Below are 20,352 nucleotides of genomic sequence, written 5' to 3' on the forward strand. Positions count from 1 at the left end.
CACATTTACCCAAATTATCATACGCCTGTTTAACCACCAGCTTCACTTCTCTGTGTTTTACGGCCCTGATGAGAACGTCAGTCTCCTCGGCTGTGAACCGCTCCTGGCGTGCGCCTGGCAAATCCACCATGGAACAAGCGCGTCTGCTCGTAAAGGGAATGTGAGATGACGCTCTGATTGGTTTATTTCACGTTATGCCCAAACCACACGTATGAATAATGAAGCTACTTCAGACCAACCCATTTTAGATTTGCATCGGGCGCAAGAGTCATTTATCCTGTCGGTATAATAGCAACAGCACCCGAAACCCGCCCACAAAGTTACTTGCGTTTCGCACTTGATACTTGTGTTCCCTTTCGTGGTCACTCCGAGTTACGTCGGATGACGACGGATGGGGTTTCGCTTAGAAAGCCTATCACCTTCGAGTATATAAAACGAGCCAATGGCAATGAAATACCATGGGTCTGCGGAATGTGCATAGCGTAGGTCCGCCCCCCTCTGGGGGTATATAAGGAAGTACGCCGGAAACATGCAGATATGTTTTCGCTTCGGAGCCGAGAGCTATTCTTCTCTCCACATAGAAGCCTGAATCCTGAGTTACTCTTTATCTCTTCATCTTCGAGACGAGCGAACTCTCCGGTGTTGGTGTGATGGCGATTCCAGCGAGTGCACATTACCCTGCTGATCTGATCAGTGATCTGACAGATATTGTGTTTCTCCCTGGCCACTTCAACATCCGCAGAGTTTTTCCTCTCACAAAAGAGCTTGCACGCGGCACGTCTTTTTAAAGATGCCTCGCCCGTGCACTTCTGGTTGCGGTCGCATTGTGTCTAATTCTGATGGGCACAATCACTTCTTTGTGTGTTTGGGCATTGATCACGCTAAAGCCGCGTTTGTGGATGATTCATGTTCTCACTGTGGGAACATGACTATCTCCGCGCTTCGGTCGAGACTCAATGAGCTCACTCGAGCGAGAGTCCCCCCACCCACACCCCGATCTACGGTCTCCCCGGGAGGCTGTACTTCGGCTGGTGGCCGGGGTGACCTGAGGGTAACGGTGTGGAACAAACCGCCGACTCGTCCACGGTCCACACCCCCCTCTCCAGCACTGGTACCCGCGAGTGTCCAGACTGAGACCACTGGTCCCTCTACGGAAACTGGTCCGCTGGTCCGATCCCCGTCGGCGTCCAACCCCAATACCTTTCTTCCCGGATGTGCATGAGGAGGTCACGCGGTCCTGGAAGACACCATTGTCTTCCCGCGATCGTTCGTCGACCTTCTCCGCCTTCCCACCCCTCGATAGAGCTGCTGCTTGTGGGTACACTGGGGTTCCCCCGGTGGAGCGTTCTGTCGCGATGCAGCTGTGTCCGTCAAGCGCTTCCTCTCGGGGCGACCCTAAGCACCCGTCCAAAGCCTGTAGATTTTCGTCTACCCTGGTGGCGAAGTCTTACAGAGCGGCGGGACAGGCAGCTGCCTCTCTGCATGCCCATCTTGCAGGTCTATCAGGCCCAGATGCTCAGGGACATGCACGAGGGCAGGGCTGACCCAGGGCTCTTTGATGAGCTGCGTGCCGCCACCGACCTTGCTCTCCGAGCGACGAAGGTGACCGCACGCTCCCTGGGTCAGGTGATGTCCACAGCTGTGGTCCAGGAGAGACACATGTGGCTGAACCTGGCTGATATGCGGGAGGCCGTGCGGACTCGTCTGCTCGACACCCCCATATCCCAGGCCGGCCTCTTCGGCGGTGTGGTCGAGGACTTTGCCCAACAGTTCTCGACCGCTCAGAATCAGACTGAGGCGATAAAGCACATTCTGCCCCGACGGCCCGCTGCTGCCTCCACCCAGCCGTCGGCACAGAATCTTCAGCCTGCTCGCCGCCGAGGGCGCCCTCCTGCGGCTCCCGCCCCTCCCGCCCCTCCCGCACGGCCCCAGCAGCAGCCTCCACCCGGGCCGCGTTGTGGAGGAAGCCGCAGGAAGGCGCCACAGCCCTCTCCGGCCCCGCGGCCGGCTAAACGCCAGACTAAGCGGCGCCCCTGAGACGGGCTGCTCAGGATTGGCAGTCAGTTTTTTACAGGAGATGGTAGCAGGGCCACTCCTTCCCCCGGTGGAGGGCCGGGGGAGAATCTTTTGTTCTCCACTCCCCGCTGCTCGTCCAACGACGAGCAGTACCCTAATGTGGTTAAATAAAGAACTGATTCCCCCAATCCTGAGCACACAGAGCTCTCGGACCATAGTGCGCGCCGCCCACGGGTCCCGCCACTATCGCCCCCCTCTGTCACAGAGTTCTCGGATGACAGCATGCGCAGCCCACGGGCCACGCTCCTCTCATCCCCCTCTGTCGCCAGACCTCTGCCAGAGCACGCCCCCGTGGGACGCTGGTCCTCCCCTGGCCTCCTCTGGCAGGACGCGGCTAATGACCGTGCCCCCACACAGGGCCGCTATGCCACCCTCGCCTGGGCCGGTCATTCCGCCTCGCTGCACCACCGACGGTACGTCTGTGGTTCGTATGACCCCGCTGGTGTACTTTCTGGAGGCCTGGCTAGAGCTTCCCAGACTGTCCCGGTGGGTCGCGAGAACCATCAGGCTCGGCTACGCGATTCAGTTTGCGCGGTCTCCTCCCCGCTTCAGGGGAGTCCGCTTCACTATGGTCGGTGGCAATGCCCCTGTCATGACAGCGGAGGTCGACACCCTACTGGCGAAGGGTGCGATCGAGATTGTCCCTCCAGCCGAAATGAGGTCCGGCTTCTACAGCCCTTACTTCATTGTACCGAAGACATCCGGTGGGTTACGGCCAATCCTCGACCTGTGCATCTTGAACCGCTCCCTTCACAGGCTGCCGTTCAAGATGCTCACGGCCAAATGCATCCTCCAGTGCGTGCGGCCGCAGGATTGGTTTGCAGCGATCGACCTGAAGGACGGCCTACTTTCATGTCTCCATTTTACCTCGACACAGACCGTTCCTACGGTTTGCGTTCGGGGGGCGGGCATACCAGTACGCGGTTCTCCCATTCGGGCTAGCCCTGTCTCCTCGCGTCTTTACGAAGGTCGTCGAGGCAGCCCTTGTTCCCCTCCGGGAACACGGGGTTCGCATCCTGAACTATCTCGACGACTGGCTGATCCTAGCTCACTCTCGAGATCAGGTTTGCGAACACAGGGACCTAGTGCTCCAACACTTAGCTCGTCTGGGCCTTCGGGTCAACTGGGAGAAGAGCAAACTCTGCCCCGTGCAGAGGATCTCTTTTCTCGGTATGGAGATCGACTCGGTCGCCATGTGCTCACAGCTTACGAGCACGCGTGCGCAGTCACTGCTGACTTGTCTTCGCCAATTCGAGGACAAGAGTGTGGTTCCACTGAAACTATTTCAGAGGCTCCTGGGGCATATGGCATCCGCAGCCGCAGTAACGCCGCTCAGATTGCTTCATATGAGACCGCTTCAGCTTTGGCTTCGCAATCGAGTCCCGAGGTGGGCATGGCAACACGGCACGCTCCAAGTCCCAGTGACTCCAGCCTGCCGTCAGACCTTCACCCCGTGGACGAACCTCAGTTTTCTACGGGCCGGAGTGCCCTTAGAACGAGTTTCCCGGCATGTTGTTGTATCAACAGATGCCTCCACCACGGGCTGGGGAGCCATGTGCAATGGACATGCTGCTGCGGGCTACTGGACAGGACCCCCCACCGCCTTTGGCATGTCAATTGCCTCAAGTTGCTGGCTGTACGACTCGCCCTGCACCGCTTCCGTGCGCTGCTCAGGGGTCAGCACGTACTAGTCCGATCAGACAATACCGCGACAGTAGCGTACATCAACCATCAAGGTGGTCTACACTCCCGCCGTATGTCGCAACTCGCTCGCCACTTCCTCATATGGAGTCAGAAGCATCTGAGGTCGCTTCGAGCCATTTATATCCCAGGAGACCTGAACCAGGCGGCCGGCGAGCTGTCTCGGCTTCGGCCTCTCGCTGGAGAATGGAGACTCCATCCCCAGACGGTCCAGCTGATTTGGGATCAGTTCGGGGATGCACAGGTAGATCTGTTTTCCTCCCACGACTCGTCCCACTGGGACCTGTATTATTCCCTGACCGAGGGCACGCTCGGCACGGATGCACTGGCGCACAGCTGGCCGCGGGGCCTACGCAAGTATGTGTTTCCCCCAGTGAGCCTCCTTGCGCAGACTTTGCGCAAGATCAGGGAGGACGAGGGGCAGGTCGTTTTGGTTGCCCCGTATTGGCACAACTGGACCTGGTTCTCAGAACTAGTACTTCTCGCGACAGCACCTCCCTGGCCAATTCCCCTGAGGAAGGACCTGCTTTCTCAGGGACGGGGCACCCTTTGGCACCCTCGTCCCGATCTTTGGAACCTCCACGTGTGGCTCCTGGACGGGACGAGGCAGGTTTGAGTACCCTACCACCAGCGGTGGTGGCTCCCATCACTTCCGCTAGAGCATCGTCCACAAGACATGCCTATGCGTTGAAGTGGAACCTCTTCGTCAACTGGTGTTCTTCTAAACATCAAGAACCATCGAAATGCCCGATCAGTGTCGTGCTTTCCTTCCTGCAAGAAGGGTTGGAGCGAAGGCTGTCTCCCTCCACCCTGAAAGTGTATGTTGCCGCTATTGCCGCACATCATGACGCAGTTGATGGTAAGTCTCTGGGAAAGCACAACCTGATCATCAGGTTCCTGAGGGGAGCGAGGAGACTGAATCCTCCTCGTCCTCCCCTCGTACCCTCTTGGGACCTCTCAGTGGTTTTAACTGCCCTGCAGAGTGCTCCCTTTGAGCCTCTGCAATCAGTAGAGCTTAGGTTTCTGTCAATTAAGACAGCGCTCCTGGTTGCATTGGCCTCCATCAAGAGGGTAGGGGACCTGCAGGCATTTTCGGTTGAGGAAGCGTGCCTGGAATTCAGGCCGGCTAACTCTCACGTGATCCTGAGACCCCGGCCTGGATATGTGCCCAAGGTTCCTACCACACCCTTTCGAGACCAGGTAGTGAACCTGCAAGCGCTGCCCTTGGAGGAGGCAGACCCAGCCTTGGCACTGCTCTGTCCAGTGCGCGCCCTCCATGCTTACGTAGACAGAACGCAGTGTTTCATGACCTCAGACCAGCTCTTTGTCTGTTATGGTGGGAAGCTGAATGGAAAGGCTCTCTCCAAGCAATGGTTGTCCCACTGGATAGTGGATGCCATTGCTTTGGCATACCAGCAGCAAGGTCGACCGTGCCCCCTTGGTGTGACGGCCCACTCCACCCGGAGTGTGGCATCCTCTTGGGCTCTAGCGCATGGCGCCTCGCTAACAGACATCTGCAGAGCTGCAGGCTGGGCGACACCTAACACATTCGCGAGATTCTATAATCTCCGAGTGGAGCCAGTTTCTTCTCATGTACTCGCTTCAACTAGCCGGTACTAGATTCTGCTCAGGTGTCTTCGCTTGCTCGCCATTCTTCTCCACGGATGGGATACGTGCGATATTCTCTTCAGGTGAGCCTAATAAGCCCTGAGTCTCCTCAAGCACTGACGACGTCAACGCCAGAGTTATGCCACTGGCAGCTTTCGCGCTGGGCTAGGTGCCTCCATGTGCATGGTTCCCCCTCTGGGCGACCCCCACATATGTATTTCCACTGTAAGCCTCTCTGAGCATGTGTCTCAAGAGCATGTGTCTCACCTTTTCATGCGTATATATCAGTAGGCTTTTATAGAAAGAACATTTTTAAATATAACAAAGTTTTTCCTGCCATTAGTGCGACTGGTACAAAGGTCTCATTTCCAAATAAGTAAAACAAAAGGTAATAAGGTTTTTAAGAGTTTAGAGATAGCTGGCACACAAAGGAAGGTGGTCTCTAGACAAATGGACTCCTACCCCCCAAAAGGTGTCAACACTGAATGTAAATTCCCATTGTTAGCAGATGTTTCAATGTGAAAGAAGTTCTGTCTATATACTGAAATACAACGTGAAGATCGTGGCCTTTCTGTATCTCAGATTAGCCTGAGAGGCTGACAGTGAGATTTTTCAGCTTCATGTATAATGTCGGGTTCGCATCTCTTCTCTTTATATTCCAGAGCATTTGATGTTTTGTATCGATTATCTTTGAATTGATAATGAAATTGGCATGATACATTTACCTGACATAATAAATTGTTACATTTAATTATTCTAACTGACTTTGACATTATTTTCATTAAAGAGTTAAAAAGAATAGTCAAACATTCACTCACAATTAATGATCCACAGATATCATTAAAACCTTTTCATTTATGGAGTCAGATGAAATAATGCGAGAATACATTTCCAAATGTATTTCATTTAATCAAAAATACTTTGCTACGAGAAAAGAAGAGACCTTCCGCGCTGGTCGGATGCCGGACTTTGGGCTTATCGAGTGCGAGCTTACAATCATATTAAAGGAGAACTCCGGTCAATTTTAACATTGAGCTCATTTTTTTTGTAAATTTGGAGTGCTGTCAATACAGAGAACAACGACAAATCGGTGTTGCCTACATCGTGTTATCCTCTTTTTAAAATTTGCACCCTGTTGACTTCAATGGGGCAAGTTTTAAACCTGCTTTTAGCCTCTTAACATCCTTGATGTGTCATTACAAGTGCACAGCCATTGTGAGTGATTCCTTCAGAGTGAACACGGGTCAATCTGACTGCAGTATATGTGGCGATGGATTCAAAACATTAAAAAATAAGACCTGTGTCGGTAATGAGAACCTTGTGTGTTTTAATACAATGTCTTTTTCATAATGTGCATAATACACAGTCAATGCTCTGTATGTCACTCAAAAGAGGGAATTTGTGTAACCGTAGTTATTAAACTTTGTAACAACGTTTTGATTTTGATTCCTGCCTCTCTTACAGATGAAGATGAGTGTGAGACGCGGAGTCCGTGTGGCGAAAACGCTCAGTGTTTCAATACACATGGAAGTTACTACTGCACCTGTGATAAAGGATTTAAATCAGATCCACCCAATTTCACAGCATCAACCGGACAGTGTGTGGGTACGAGAGGGGTTTATCTGATAAACTATGATTACTATGACTACTATGATTAAAACACTATGATTAATACCAACTGTTTCCCCAACAGATATCAATGAGTGTCTTGAGAAGACCTCTGAATGCACAGATGGTCTGGTGTGTGTGAACACCGTTGGCTCTTATAACTGCACGTGTCCTGAAGGATTTGATCGTGATGCAAGACTAAACTCATCATGTGAAGGTGAGCGGCCGCACTCGTATTGCTTTCCATTTACTTTTAATCAAACCAAAGAACTTCAGTTGCAGAAATTTCATGCTGAGACCACATGAAAATTACCCAAAAATACATATGGTTTGATGACGATAATTATCATCGAGTTTTATACATTTTTGGTATCATTTGAAATGCCTGAATTTTTGAAATGTCTGAATTTTCCAATGGTCATTTTTTTTAGGAATTATATAGGCCTAAAACAGTGATGATCTCAAGTGTACCCTCACTTTTTCATGCGTATATATCAGTAGGCTTTTATAGAAAGAAATTTTTTAAATATAACAAAGTAGAATCAATGATTTATATATTTTTTTCTGCCATTAGTGCGACTGATACAAAGGTCCCATTTCCAAATAAGTAAAACAAAAGGTAATAAGGTTTTTAAGAGTTTAGAGATAGCTGGCACACAAAGGAAGGTGGACTCTAGACAAATGGTCTCCTACCCCCCAAAAGGTGTCAACACTGAATGTAAATTCCCATTGTTAGCAGATGTTTCCATGTGAAAGAAGTTCTGTCTATATACTGAAATACAACGAGAAGACCGTGGCCTTTCTGTATCTCAGATTAGCCTGAGAGGCTGACAGTGAGATTCTCAGCTTTATGTATAATGTCGGGTTCGCATCTCTTCTCTTTATTCCAGAGCATTTGATGTTTTGTATCGATTATCTTTGAATTGATAATGAAATTGGCATGATACATTTACCTGACATAATAAATTGTTACATTTGATTATTCTAACTGACTTTGACATTATTTTCATTAAAGAGTTCAAAAGAATAGTCAAACATTCGCTCACATTTGAGCGAATCTAGTTTAAAACTAGATTAAAGTCGCATCTCTTCAGCCAGGCATTCATATAATATTTTTAATCTTACAGTTCAAATTACAATCCGGCCTCTAGTTAATAAACGCCAGAGGAGAACTGGCCCCCGACTGAGCCTGGGTTCTCCCAAGGTTTTTTTTCCTCCATTGGGTCACCTGATGGAGTTTTAGGACACCATTAGGTCACTTGATGGAGTTTTTCGGTTCCTTGCCACTGTTGCCTTTGGCTTGCTCAGTTGGGGATATTCTGGGGATATTTAATTTGATTTTATCAATCAATAAATTCCACTAGAAACAAACCTTGTTGTATTATTTTAATTTAATACTGTGAAGCTGCTTTGATACAATCTGTATTGTGAAAAGCGCTATACAAATATACTTGACTTGACTTGACTTGACATTTAATGATCCACAGACATCATTAAAAACCTTTTCATTTATGGAGTCAGATGAAATAATGCGAGAATATATTTCCAAATGTATTTCATTTAATCAAAAATACTTTGCCACGAGAAAAGACAGTAACACATAGAGACCTTCCGCGCTGGTCGGATACCGGACTTTGGGCTGATCGAGTGCGAGCTTACAATCATATTAAAGGAGAACTCCGGTCAATTTTAACATTGAGCACATTTTTCTGTAAATTTGGAGTGCTGTCAATACAGAGAACAACGACAAATCGGTGTTGCCTACACCGTGTTATCCTCTTTTTAAAATTTGCACCCTGTTGACTTCAATGGGGCAAGTTTTAAACCTGCTTTTAGCCTCTTAACATCCTTGATGTGTCATTACAAGTGCACAGCCAATGTGAGTGATTCCTTCAGAGTGAACACGGGTGAATCTGACTGCAGTATATGTGGCGATGGATTCAAAACATAAAAAAATAGAACCTGTGTCGGTAATGAGAACCTTGTGTGTTTTAATACAATGTCTTTTTCATAATGTGCATAATACACAGTTAATGCTCTGTATGTCACTCAAAAGAGGGAATTTGTGTAACCGTAGTTATTAAACTTTGTAACAACGTTTCGATTTTGATTCCTGCCTCTCTTACAGATGAAGATGAGTGTGAGACGCGGAGTCCGTGTGGCGAAAGCGCTCAGTGTTTCAATACACATGGAAGTTACTACTGCACCTGTGATAAAGGATTTAAATCAGATCCACCCAATTTCACAGCATCAACCGGACAGTGTGTGGGTACGAGAGGGGTTTATCTGATAAACTATGATTACTATGACTACTATGATTAAAACACTATGATTAATACCAACTGCAAAATGATCAAATGGAATGTTCCCCTCAACCTTTTTCAAAACATTTAAAAAACTGGACGTTTTGATCTTTCAGAGAACTTTCAGAAATGACATTTTTACAAATTAATGGAAAATATTCTTAGAACATATCTTGTTTGCAGTGATGGTGTTTAAACCCATAACTAAATATGCATAGCCTAGATAATTATTAGATGTCAGATAAAAACAGAGGATTTTTTTTACCTAGTTCAAGCCCTGATTAATATCTGACCCTGATTATAACCATCCAAGATCTATGTGATGCATTTATAAATTAAGCATATAATTGAATGAAACTTGAAACATGAGGGGCTCTATCTTGCACCCAGCGCAATTGACTTTGTACACCGACGCATGTATCATTCCTATTTTGCACCCGCGCACATCGGACTTTTCCCTCCACAGACGCACGTCGGTAAACTAGCAAATGCACTTGCGCTCCCGGGGGTGGTTCAGCGTAAAGAGGAGGCGTGTTGCGGCGCAAATGTTCCCTGATTCTATTTTGCAGGTTTAGAAAACAATTCCGCCACTGACCAGGAAAAACATGCTTTGCGCATGTTATTCATATGCTGTTTTAAGGGCGCATGCTTGGCCATAATGTAGCGTGTGCACAACGCGCATACACTTTGCTTTTCTCATCTACACAGAAGCAGCAGTTTTCATTTTTGCAAATCATACATTATTACGATAGATAGATAGATAGATAGATAGATAGATAGATAGATAGATAGATAGTTTCTTATAAAAGCATAAATCTAGCTTACACATTTACCTAAATTATCATACGCCTGTTTAACCACCAGCTTCAGTTCTCTGTGTTTTACGACCCTGATGAGAACGTCAGTCTCCTCGGCTGTGAAATGCTCCTGGCGTGCGCCTGGCAAATCCGCCGTTATAACAGCAATCCGCCATGGAACAAGCGCATCTGCTCGTAAAGGGAATGTGAGATGACGCTCTGATTGGTTTATTTCACGTTATGCCCAAACCACACCTATGAATAATGAAGCTACTTCAGACCAACCCATTTTAGATTTGCGAGACCCGCCCACAAAGTTACTTGCGTTTCGCACTTGATACTTGTGTTCCCTTTCGTGGTCACTCCGAGTTACGTCGGATGACGACTAATGGGGTTTCGCTTAGAAAGCCTATCACCTTCGAGTATATAAAACGAGCCAATGGCAATGAAATGCCATGGGTCTGCGGAATTTGCATAGCGTAGGTCCGCCCCCCTCTGGGGGTATATAAGGAAGTACGCCGGCAACATGCAGATATGTTTTCGCTTCGGAGCCGAGAGCTATTCTTCACTCCACATAGAAGCCTGAATCCTGAGTTACTCTTTATCTCTTCATCTTCGAGACGAGCGAACTCTCCGGTGTTGGTGTGATGGCGATTCCAGCGAGTGCACATTACCCTGCTGATCTGATCAGTGATCTGACAGATAGTGTGTTTCTCCCTGGCCACTTCAACATCCGCAGAGTTTTTCCTCTCAGAAAAGAGCTTGCACGCGGCACGTCTTTTTAAAGATGCCTCGCCCGTGCACTTCTGGTTGCGGTCGCAATGTCTCTAATTCTGATGGGCACAATCGCTGCTTTGTGTGTTTGGGCATTGATCACGTTAAAGCAGCGTTTGTGGATGATTCATGTTCTCACTGTGGTAACATGACCATCTCCGCGCTTCGGTCGAGACTCAATGAATCCCCCCACCCACACCCCGATCTACGGTCTCCCCGGGAGGCTGTACTTCGGCTGGTGGCCGGGGTGACCTGAGGGTAACGGTGTGGAACAAACCGCCAACTTGTCCACTACCCGACCCAGTGCGCTCGCGGCTGGACGATTGGTTTTTGGGTGCGACCCAACAGTTCTCGACTGCTCAGAAGCAGACTGAGGCGATAAAGCTCATTCTGCCCCGACGGCCCGCTGCTGCCTCCACCCAGCCGTCAGCACAGAATCCTCAGCCTGCTCGCCGCCGAGGGCGCCCTCCTGTGGCTCCCGCCCCTCCCGCACGGCCCCAGCAGCAGCCTCCACCTGGGCCGTGTCGTAGAGGAAGCCGCAGGAAGGCGCCATAGCCCTCTCCGGCCCCGCGCCCCGCTAAACGCCAGGCTAAGCGGTGCCCCTGAGACGGGCTGCTCAGGATTGGCAGTCAGTTTTTTACAGGAGATGGTAGCAGGGCCACTCCTTCCCCCGGTGGAGGGCCGGGGGAGAATCTTTTGTTCTCCACTCCCCGCTGCTCGTCCAACGACGAGCAGTACCCTAATGTGGTTAAATAAAGAACTGATTCCCCCAATCCTGAGCACACAGAGCTCTCGGACCATAGTGCGCGCCGCCCACGGGTCCCGCCACTATCGTCCCCCTCTGTCACAGAGTTCTCGGATGACAGCATGCGCAGCCCACGGGCCACGCTCCTCTCATCCCCCTCTGTCGCCAGACCTCTGCCAGAGCACGCCCCCGTGGGACGCTGGTCCTCCCCTGGCCTCCTCTGGCAGGACGCGGCTAATGACCGTGCCCCCACACAGGAACGCTATGCCACCCTCGCCTGGGCCGGTCATTCCGCCTCGCTGCACCACCGACGGTACGTCTGTGGTTCGTATGACCCCGCTGGTCTACTTTCTGGAGGCCTGGCTAGAGCTTCCCAGACTGTCCCGGTGGGTCGCGAGAACCATCAGGCTCGGCTACGCGATTCAGTTTGCGCGGTCTCCTCCCCGCTTCAGGGGAGTCCGCTTCACTATGGTCGGTGGCAATGCCCCTGTCATGACAGCGGAGGTCGACACCCTACTGGCGAAGGGTGCGATCGAGATTGTCCCTCCAGCCGAAATGAGGTCCGGCTTCTACAGCCCTTACTTCATTGTACCGAAGACATCCGGTGGGTTACGGCCAATCCTCGACCTGTGCATCTTGAACCGCTCCCTTCACAGGCTGCCGTTCAAGATGCTCACGGCCAAATGCATCCTCCAGTGCGTGCGGCCGCAGGATTGGTTTGCAAAGATCGACCTGAAGGACGGCCTACTTTCATGTCTCCATTTTACCTCGACACAGACCGTTCCTACGGTTTGCGTTCGAGGGGCGGGCATACCAGTACGCGGTTCTCCCATTCGGGCTAGCCCTGTCTCCTCGCGTCTTTACGAAGGTCGTCGAGGCAGCCCTTGTTCCCCTCCGGGAAAACGGGGTTCGCATCCTGAACTATCTCGACGACTGGCTGATCCTAGCTCACTCTCGAGATCAGGTTTGCGAACACAGGGACCTAGTGCTCCAACACTTAGCTCGTCTGGGCCTTCGGGTCAACTGGGAGAAGAGCAAACTCTGCCCCGTGCAGAGGATCTCTTTTCTCGGTATGGAGATCGACTCGGTCGCCATGTGCTCACAGCTTACGAGCACGCGTGCGCAGTCACTGCTGACTTGTCTTCGCCAATTCGAGGACAAGAGTGTGGTTCCACTGAAACTATTTCAGAGGCTCCTGGGGCATATGGCATCCGCAGCCGCAGTAACACCGCTCAGATTGCTTCATATGAGACCGCTTCAGCTTTGGCTTCGCAATCGAGTCCCGAGGTGGGCATGGCAACACGGCACGCTCCAAGTCCCAGTGACTCCAGCCTGCCGTCAGACCTTCACCCCGTGGACGAACCTCAGTTTTCTACGGGCCGGAGTGCCCTTAGAACGAGTTTCCCGGCATGTTGTTGTATCAACAGATGCCTCCACCAAGGGCTGGGGAGCAATGTGCAATGGACATGCTGCTGCGGGCTACTGGACAGGACCCCCCACCGCCTTTGGCATGTCAATTGCCTCAAGTTGCTGGCTGTACGACTCGCCCTGCACCGCTTCCGTGCGCTGCTCAGGGGTCAGCATGTACTAGTCCGATCAGACAATACCGCGACAGTAGCGTACATCAACCATCAAGGTGGTCTACACTCCCGCCGTATGTCGCAACTCGCTCGCCACTTCCTCATATGGAGTCAGAAGCATCTGAGGTCGCTTCGAGCCATTTATATCCCAGGAGACCTGAACCAGGCGGCCGGCGAGCTGTCTCGGCTTCGGCCTCTCGCTGGAGAATGGAGACTCCATCCCCAGACGGTCCAGCTGATTTGGGATCAGTTCGGGGATGCACAGGTAGATCTGTTTGCCTCCCACGACTCGTCCCACTGGGACCTGTATTATTCCCTGACCGAGGGCACGCTCGGCACGGATGCACTGGCGCACAGCTGGCCGCGGGGCCTACGCAAGTATGTGTTTCCCCCAGTGAGCCTCCTTGCGCAGACTTTGCGCAAGATCAGGGAGGACACAACTGGACCTGGTTCTCAGAACTAGTACTTCTCGCGACAGCACCTCCCTGGCCAATTCCCCTGAGGAAGGACCTGCTTTCTCAGGGACGGGGCACCCTTTGGCACCCTCGTCCCGATCTTTGGAACCTCCACGTGTGGCTCCTGGACGGGACGAGGCAGGTTTGAGTACCCTACCACCAGCGGTGGTGGCTCCCATCACTTCCGCTAGAGCATCGTCCACAAGACATGCCTATGCGTTGAAGTGGAACCTCTTCGTCAACTGGTGTTCTTCTAAACATCAAGAACCATCGAAATGCCCGATCAGTGTCGTGCTTTCCTTCCTGCAAGAAGGGTTGGAGCGAAGGCTGTCTCCCTCCACCCTGAAAGTGTATGTTGCCGCTATTGCCGCACATCATGACGCAGTTGATGGTAAGTCTCTGGGAAAGCACAACCTGATCATCAGGTTCCTGAGGGGAGCGAGGAGACTGAATCCTCCTCGTCCTCCCCTCGTACCCTCTTGGGACCTCTCAGTGGTTTTAACTGCCCTGCAGAGTGCTCCCTTTGAGCCTCTGCAATCAGTAGAGCTTAGGTTTCTGTCAATTAAGACAGCGCTCCTGGTTGCATTGGCCTCCATCAAGAGGGTAGGGGACCTGCAGGCATTTTCGGTTGAGGAAGCATGCCTGGAATTCAGGCCGGCTAACTCTCACGTGATCCTGAGACCCCGGCCTGGATATGTGCCCAAGGTTCCTACCACACCCTTTCGAGACCAGGTAGTGAACCTGCAAGCGCTGCCCTTGGAGGAGGCAGACCCAGCCTTGGCACTGCTCTGTCCAGTGCGCGCCCTCCATGCTTACGTAGACAGAACGCAGTGTTTCATGACCTCAGACCAGCTCTTTGTCTGTTATGGTGGGAAGCTGAATGGAAAGGCTCTCTCCAAGCAATGGTTGTCCCACTGGATAGTGGATGCCATTGCTTTGGCATACCAGCAGCAAGGTCGACCGTGCCCCCTTGGTGTGACGGCCCACTCCACCCGGAGTGTGGCATCCTCTTGGGCTCTAGCGCATGGCGCCTCGCTAACAGACATCTGCAGAGCTGCAGGCTGGGCGACACCTAACACATTCGCGAGATTCTATAATCTCCGAGTGGAGCCAGTTTCTTCTCATGTACTCGCTTCAACTAGCCGGTACTAGATTCTGCTCAGGTGTCTTCGCTTGCTCGCCATTCTTCTCCACGGACGGGATACGTGCGATATTCTCTTCAGGTGAGCCTAATAAGCCCTGAGTCTCCTCAAGCACTGACGACGTCAACGCCAGAGTTATGCCACTGGCAGCTTTCGCGCTTGGCTAGGTGCCTCCATGTGCATGGTTCCCCCTCTGGGCGACCCCCACATATGTATTTCCACTGTAAGCCTCTCTGAGCATGTGTCTCAAGAGCATGTGTCTCACCTTTCCATGCGTATATATCAGTAGGCTTTTATAGAAAGAACATTTTTTAAATATAACAAAGTTTTTCCTGCCATTAGTGCGACTGGTACAAAGGTCTCATTTCCAAATAAGTAAAACAAAAGGTAATAAGGTTTTTAAGAGTTTAGAGATAGCTGGCACACAAAGGAAGGTGGTCTCTAGACAAATGGACTCCTACCCCCCAAAAGGTGTCAACACTGAATGTAAATTCCCATTGTTAGCAGATGTTTCAATGTGAAAGAAGTTCTGTCTATATACTGAAATACAACGTGAAGATCGTGGCCTTTCTGTATCTCAGATTAGCCTGAGAGGCTGACAGTGAGATTTTTCAGCTTCATGTATAATGTCGGGTTCGCATCTCTTCTCTTTATATTCCAGAGCATTTGATGTTTTGTATCGATTATCTTTGAATTGATAATGAAATTGGCATGATACATTTACCTGACATAATAAATTGTTACATTTAATTATTCTAACTGACTTTGACATTATTTTCATTAAAGAGTTAAAAAGAATAGTCAAACATTCACTCACAATTAATGATCCACAGATATCATTAAAACCTTTTCATTTATGGAGTCAGATGAAATAATGCGAGAATACATTTCCAAATGTATTTCATTTAATCAAAAATACTTTGCTACGAGAAAAGAAGAGACCTTCCGCGCTGGTCGGATGCCGGACTTTGGGCTTATCGAGTGCGAGCTTACAATCATATTAAAGGAGAACTCCGGTCAATTTTAACATTGAGCTCATTTTTTTTGTAAATTTGGAGTGCTGTCAATACAGAGAACAACGACAAATCGGTGTTGCCTACATCGTGTTATCCTCTTTTTAAAATTTGCACCCTGTTGACTTCAATGGGGCAAGTTTTAAACCTGCTTTTAGCCTCTTAACATCCTTGATGTGTCATTACAAGTGCACAGCCATTGTGAGTGATTCCTTCAGAGTGAACACGGGTCAATCTGACTGCAGTATATGTGGCGATGGATTCAAAACATAAAAAAATAAGACCTGTGTCGGTAATGAGAACCTTGTGTGTTTTAATACAATGTCTTTTTCATAATGTGCATAATACACAGTCAATGCTCTGTATGTCACTCAAAGGAGGGAATTTGTGTAACCGTAGTTATTAAACTTTGTAACAACGTTTCGATTTTGATTCCTGCCTCTCTTACAGATGAAGATGAGTGTGAGACGCGGAGTCCGTGTGGCGAAAACGCTCAGTGTTTCAATACACATGGAAGTTACTACTGCACCTGTGATAAAGGATTTAAATCAGATCCACCCAATTTCACAGCATCAACCGGACAGTGTGTGGGTACGAGAGGGGTTTATCTGATAAACTATGATTACTATGACTACTATGATTAAAACACTATGATTAATACCAACTGTTTCCCCAACAGATATCAATGAGTGTCTTGAGAAGACCTCTGAATGCACAGATGGTCTGGTGTGTGTGAACACCGTTGGCTCTTATAACTGCACGTGTCCTGAAGGATTTGATCGTGATGCAAGACTAAACTCATCATGTGAAGGTGAGCGGCCTCACTCGTATTGCTTTCCATTTACTGTTAATCAAACCAAAGAACTTCAGTTTCAGAAATTTCATGCTGAGACCACATGAAAATTACCCAAAAATACATATGGTTTGATGACGATAATTATCATCGAGTTTTATACATGTTTGGTATCATTTGAAATGCCTGAATTTTTGAAATGTCTTTTAGGAATTATATAGGCCTAAAACAGTGATGATCTCAAGTGTACCCTCACTTTTTCATGCGTATATATCAGTAGGCTTTTATAGAAATACATTTTTTAAATATAACAAAGTAGAATCAATGATTTATATATTTTTTTCTGCCATTAGTGCGACTGGTACAAAGGTCCCATTTCCAAATAAGTAAAACAAAAGGTAATAAGGTTTTTAAGAGTTTAGAGATAGCTGGCACACAAAGGAAGGTGGTCTCTAGACAAATGGTCTCCTACCCCCCAAAAGGTGTCAACACTGAATGTAAATTCCCATTGTTAGCAGATGTTTCCATGTGAAAGAAGTTCTGTCTATATACTGAAATACAACGAGAAGACCGTGGCCTTTCTGTATCTCAGATTAGCCTGAGAGGCTGACAGTGAGATTCTCAGCTTTATGTATAATGTCGGGTTCGCATCTCTTCTCTTTATTCCAGAGCATTTGATGTTTTGTATCGATTATCTTTGAATTGATAATGAAATTGGCATGATACATTTACCTGACATAATAAATTGTTACATTTGATTATTCTAACTGACTTTGACATTATTTTCATTAAAGAGTTCAAAAGAATAGTCAAACATTCGCTCACATTTGAGCGAATCTAGTTTAAAACTAGATTAAAGCCGCATCTCTTCAGCCAGGCATTCATATAATATTTTTAATCTTACAGTTCAAATTACAATCCGGCCTCTAGTTAATAAACGCCAGAGGAGAACTGGCCCCCGACTGAGCCTGGGTTCTCCCAAGGTTTTTTTTCCTCCATTGGGTCACCTGATGGAGTTTTAGGACACCATTAGGTCACTTGATGGAGTTTTTCGGTTCCTTGCCACTGTTGCCTTTGGCTTGCTCAGTTGGGGATATTCTGGGGATATTTAATTTGATTTTATCAATCAATAAATTCCACTAGAAACAAACCTTGTTGTATTATTTTAATTTAATACTGTGAAGCTGCTTTGATACAATCTGTATTGTGAAAAGCGCTATACAAATATACTTGACTTGACTTGACTTGACTTGACATTTAATGATCCACAGACATCATTAAAACCTTTTCATTTATGGAGTCAGATGAAATAATGCGAGAATATATTTCCAAATGTATTTCATTTAATCAAAAATACTTTGCCACGAGAAAAGACAGTAACACATAGAGACCTTCCGCGCTGGTCGGAGACCGGACTTTGGGCTGATCGAGTGCGAGCTTACAATCATATTAAAGGAGAACTCCGGTCAATTTTAACATTGAGCTCATTTTTCTGTAAATTTGGAGTGCTGTCAATACAGAGAACAACGACAAATCGGTGTTGCCTACACCGTGTTATCCTCTTTTTAAAATTTGCACCCTGTTGACTTCAATGGGGCAAGTTTTAAACCTGCTTTTAGCCTCTTGACATCCTTGATGTGTCATTACAAGTGCACAGCCAATGTGAGTGATTCCTTCAGAGTGAACACGGGTGAATCTGACTGCAGTATATGTGGCGATGGATTCAAAACATAAAAAAATAGAACCTGTGTCGGTAATGAGAACCTTGTGTGTTTTAATACAATGTCTTTTTCATAATGTGCATAATACACAGTTAATGCTCTGTATGTCACTCAAAAGAGGGAATTTGTGTAACCGTAGTTATTAAACTTTGTAACAACGTTTCGATTTTGATTCCTGCCTCTCTTACAGATGAAGATGAGTGTGAGACGCGGAGTCCGTGTGGCGAAAACGCTCAGTGTTTCAATACACATGGAAGTTACTACTGCACCTGTGATAAAGGATTTAAATCAGATCCACCCAATTTCACAGCATCAACCGGACAGTGTGTGGGTACGAGAGGGGTTTATCTGATAAACTATGATTACTATGACTACTATGATTAAAACACTATGATTAATACCAACTGCAAAATGATCAAATGGAATGTTCCCCTCAACCTTTTTCAAAACATTTAAAAAACTGGACGTTTTGATCTTTCAGAGAACTTTCAGAAATGACATTTTTACAAATTAATGGAAAATATTCTTGGAACATATCTTGTTTGCAGTGATGGTGTTTAAACCCATAACTAAATATGCATAGCCTAGATAATTATTAGATGTCAGATAAAAACAGAGGATTTTTTTTTACCTAGTTCAAGCCCTGATTAATATCTGACCCTGATTATAACCATCCAAGATCTATGTGATGCATTTATAAATTAAGCATATAATTGAATGAAACTTGAAACATGAGGGGCTCTATCTTGCACCCAGCGCAATTGACTTTGTACACCGACGCATGTATCATTCCTATTTTGCACCCGCGCACATCGGACTTTTCCCTCCACAGACGCACGTCGGTAAACTAGCAAATGCACTTGCGCTCCCGGGGGCGGTTCAGCGCAAAGAGGAGGCGTGTTCCGGCGCAAACGTTCCCTGATGCTATTTTGCAGGTTTAGAAAACAATTCCGCCACTGACCAGGAAAAACATGCGTTGCGCTTGTTATTCATATGCTGTTTTAAGGGCGCATGCTTGGCCATAATGTAGCGTGTGCACAACGCGCATACACTTTGCTTTTCTCATCTACATAGAATCAGCAGTTTTCATTTTTGCAAATCATACATTATTACAAAAGATAGATAGATAGATAGATAGATAGTTTCTTATAAAAGCATAAATCTAGCTTACACATTTACCCAAATTATCATACGCCTGTTTAACCACCAGCTTCACTTCTCTGTGTTTTACGGCCCTGATGAGAACGTCAGTCTCCTCGGCTGTGAACCGCTCCTGGCGTGCGCCTGGCAAATCCACCATGGAACAAGCGCGTCTGCTCGTAAAGGGAATGTGAGATGACGCTCTGATTGGTTTATTTCACGTTATGCCCAAACCACACGTATGAATAATGAAGCTACTTCAGACCAACCCATTTTAGATTTGCATCGGGCGCAAGAGTCATTTATCCTGTCGGTATAATAGCAACAGCACCCGAAACCCGCCCACAAAGTTACTTGCGTTTCGCACTTGATACTTGTGTTCCCTTTCGTGGTCACTCCGAGTTACGTCGGATGACGACGGATGGGGTTTCGCTTAGAAAGCCTATCACCTTCGAGTATATAAAACGAGCCAATGGCAATGAAATACCATGGGTCTGCGGAATTTGCATAGCGTAGGTCTGCCCCCCTCTGGGGGTATATAAGGAAGTACGCCGGAAACATGCAGATATGTTTTCGCTTCGGAGCCGAGAGCTATTCTTCTCTCCACATAGAAGCCTGAATCCTGAGTTACTCTTTATCTCTTCATCTTCGAGACGAGCGAACTCTCCGGTGTTGGTGTGATGGCGATTCCAGCGAGTGCACATTACCCTGCTGATCTGATCAGTGATCTGACAGATATTGTGTTTCTCCCTGGCCACTTCAACATCCGCAGAGTTTTTCCTCTCACAAAAGAGCTTGCACGCGGCACGTCTTTTTAAAGATGCCTCGCCCGTGCACTTCTGGTTGCGGTCGCATTGTGTCTAATTCTGATGGGCACAATCACTTCTTTGTGTGTT

The 20,352-nt window shown here is 48.1% G+C and overlaps 1 protein-coding gene across 1 annotated transcript in view; it reads left to right on the top strand.

Annotated features, from left to right (window-relative positions):
- The window catches only part of LOC308687967 (uncharacterized protein), a gene marked incomplete at its 5' end in the record, with an annotated part of 168,805 nt that overhangs the window by 38,715 nt on the left and 109,738 nt on the right, over nt 1-20,352 (top strand). The window contains 6 exons of the mRNA XM_081360784.1: nt 6,850-6,990; nt 7,079-7,210; nt 9,122-9,262; nt 16,253-16,393; nt 16,482-16,613; nt 18,507-18,647. Coding sequence (XP_081216910.1) covers nt 6,850-6,990; nt 7,079-7,210; nt 9,122-9,262; nt 16,253-16,393; nt 16,482-16,613; nt 18,507-18,647 — 828 coding nt within the window. The remainder of the gene's footprint in view (nt 1-6,849; nt 6,991-7,078; nt 7,211-9,121; nt 9,263-16,252; nt 16,394-16,481; nt 16,614-18,506; nt 18,648-20,352) is intronic.

Source organism: Scardinius erythrophthalmus, assembly GCF_964197995.2.
Source record: "Scardinius erythrophthalmus genome assembly, chromosome: 3".
Lineage (NCBI taxonomy): Eukaryota > Metazoa > Chordata > Actinopteri > Cypriniformes > Leuciscidae > Scardinius > Scardinius erythrophthalmus.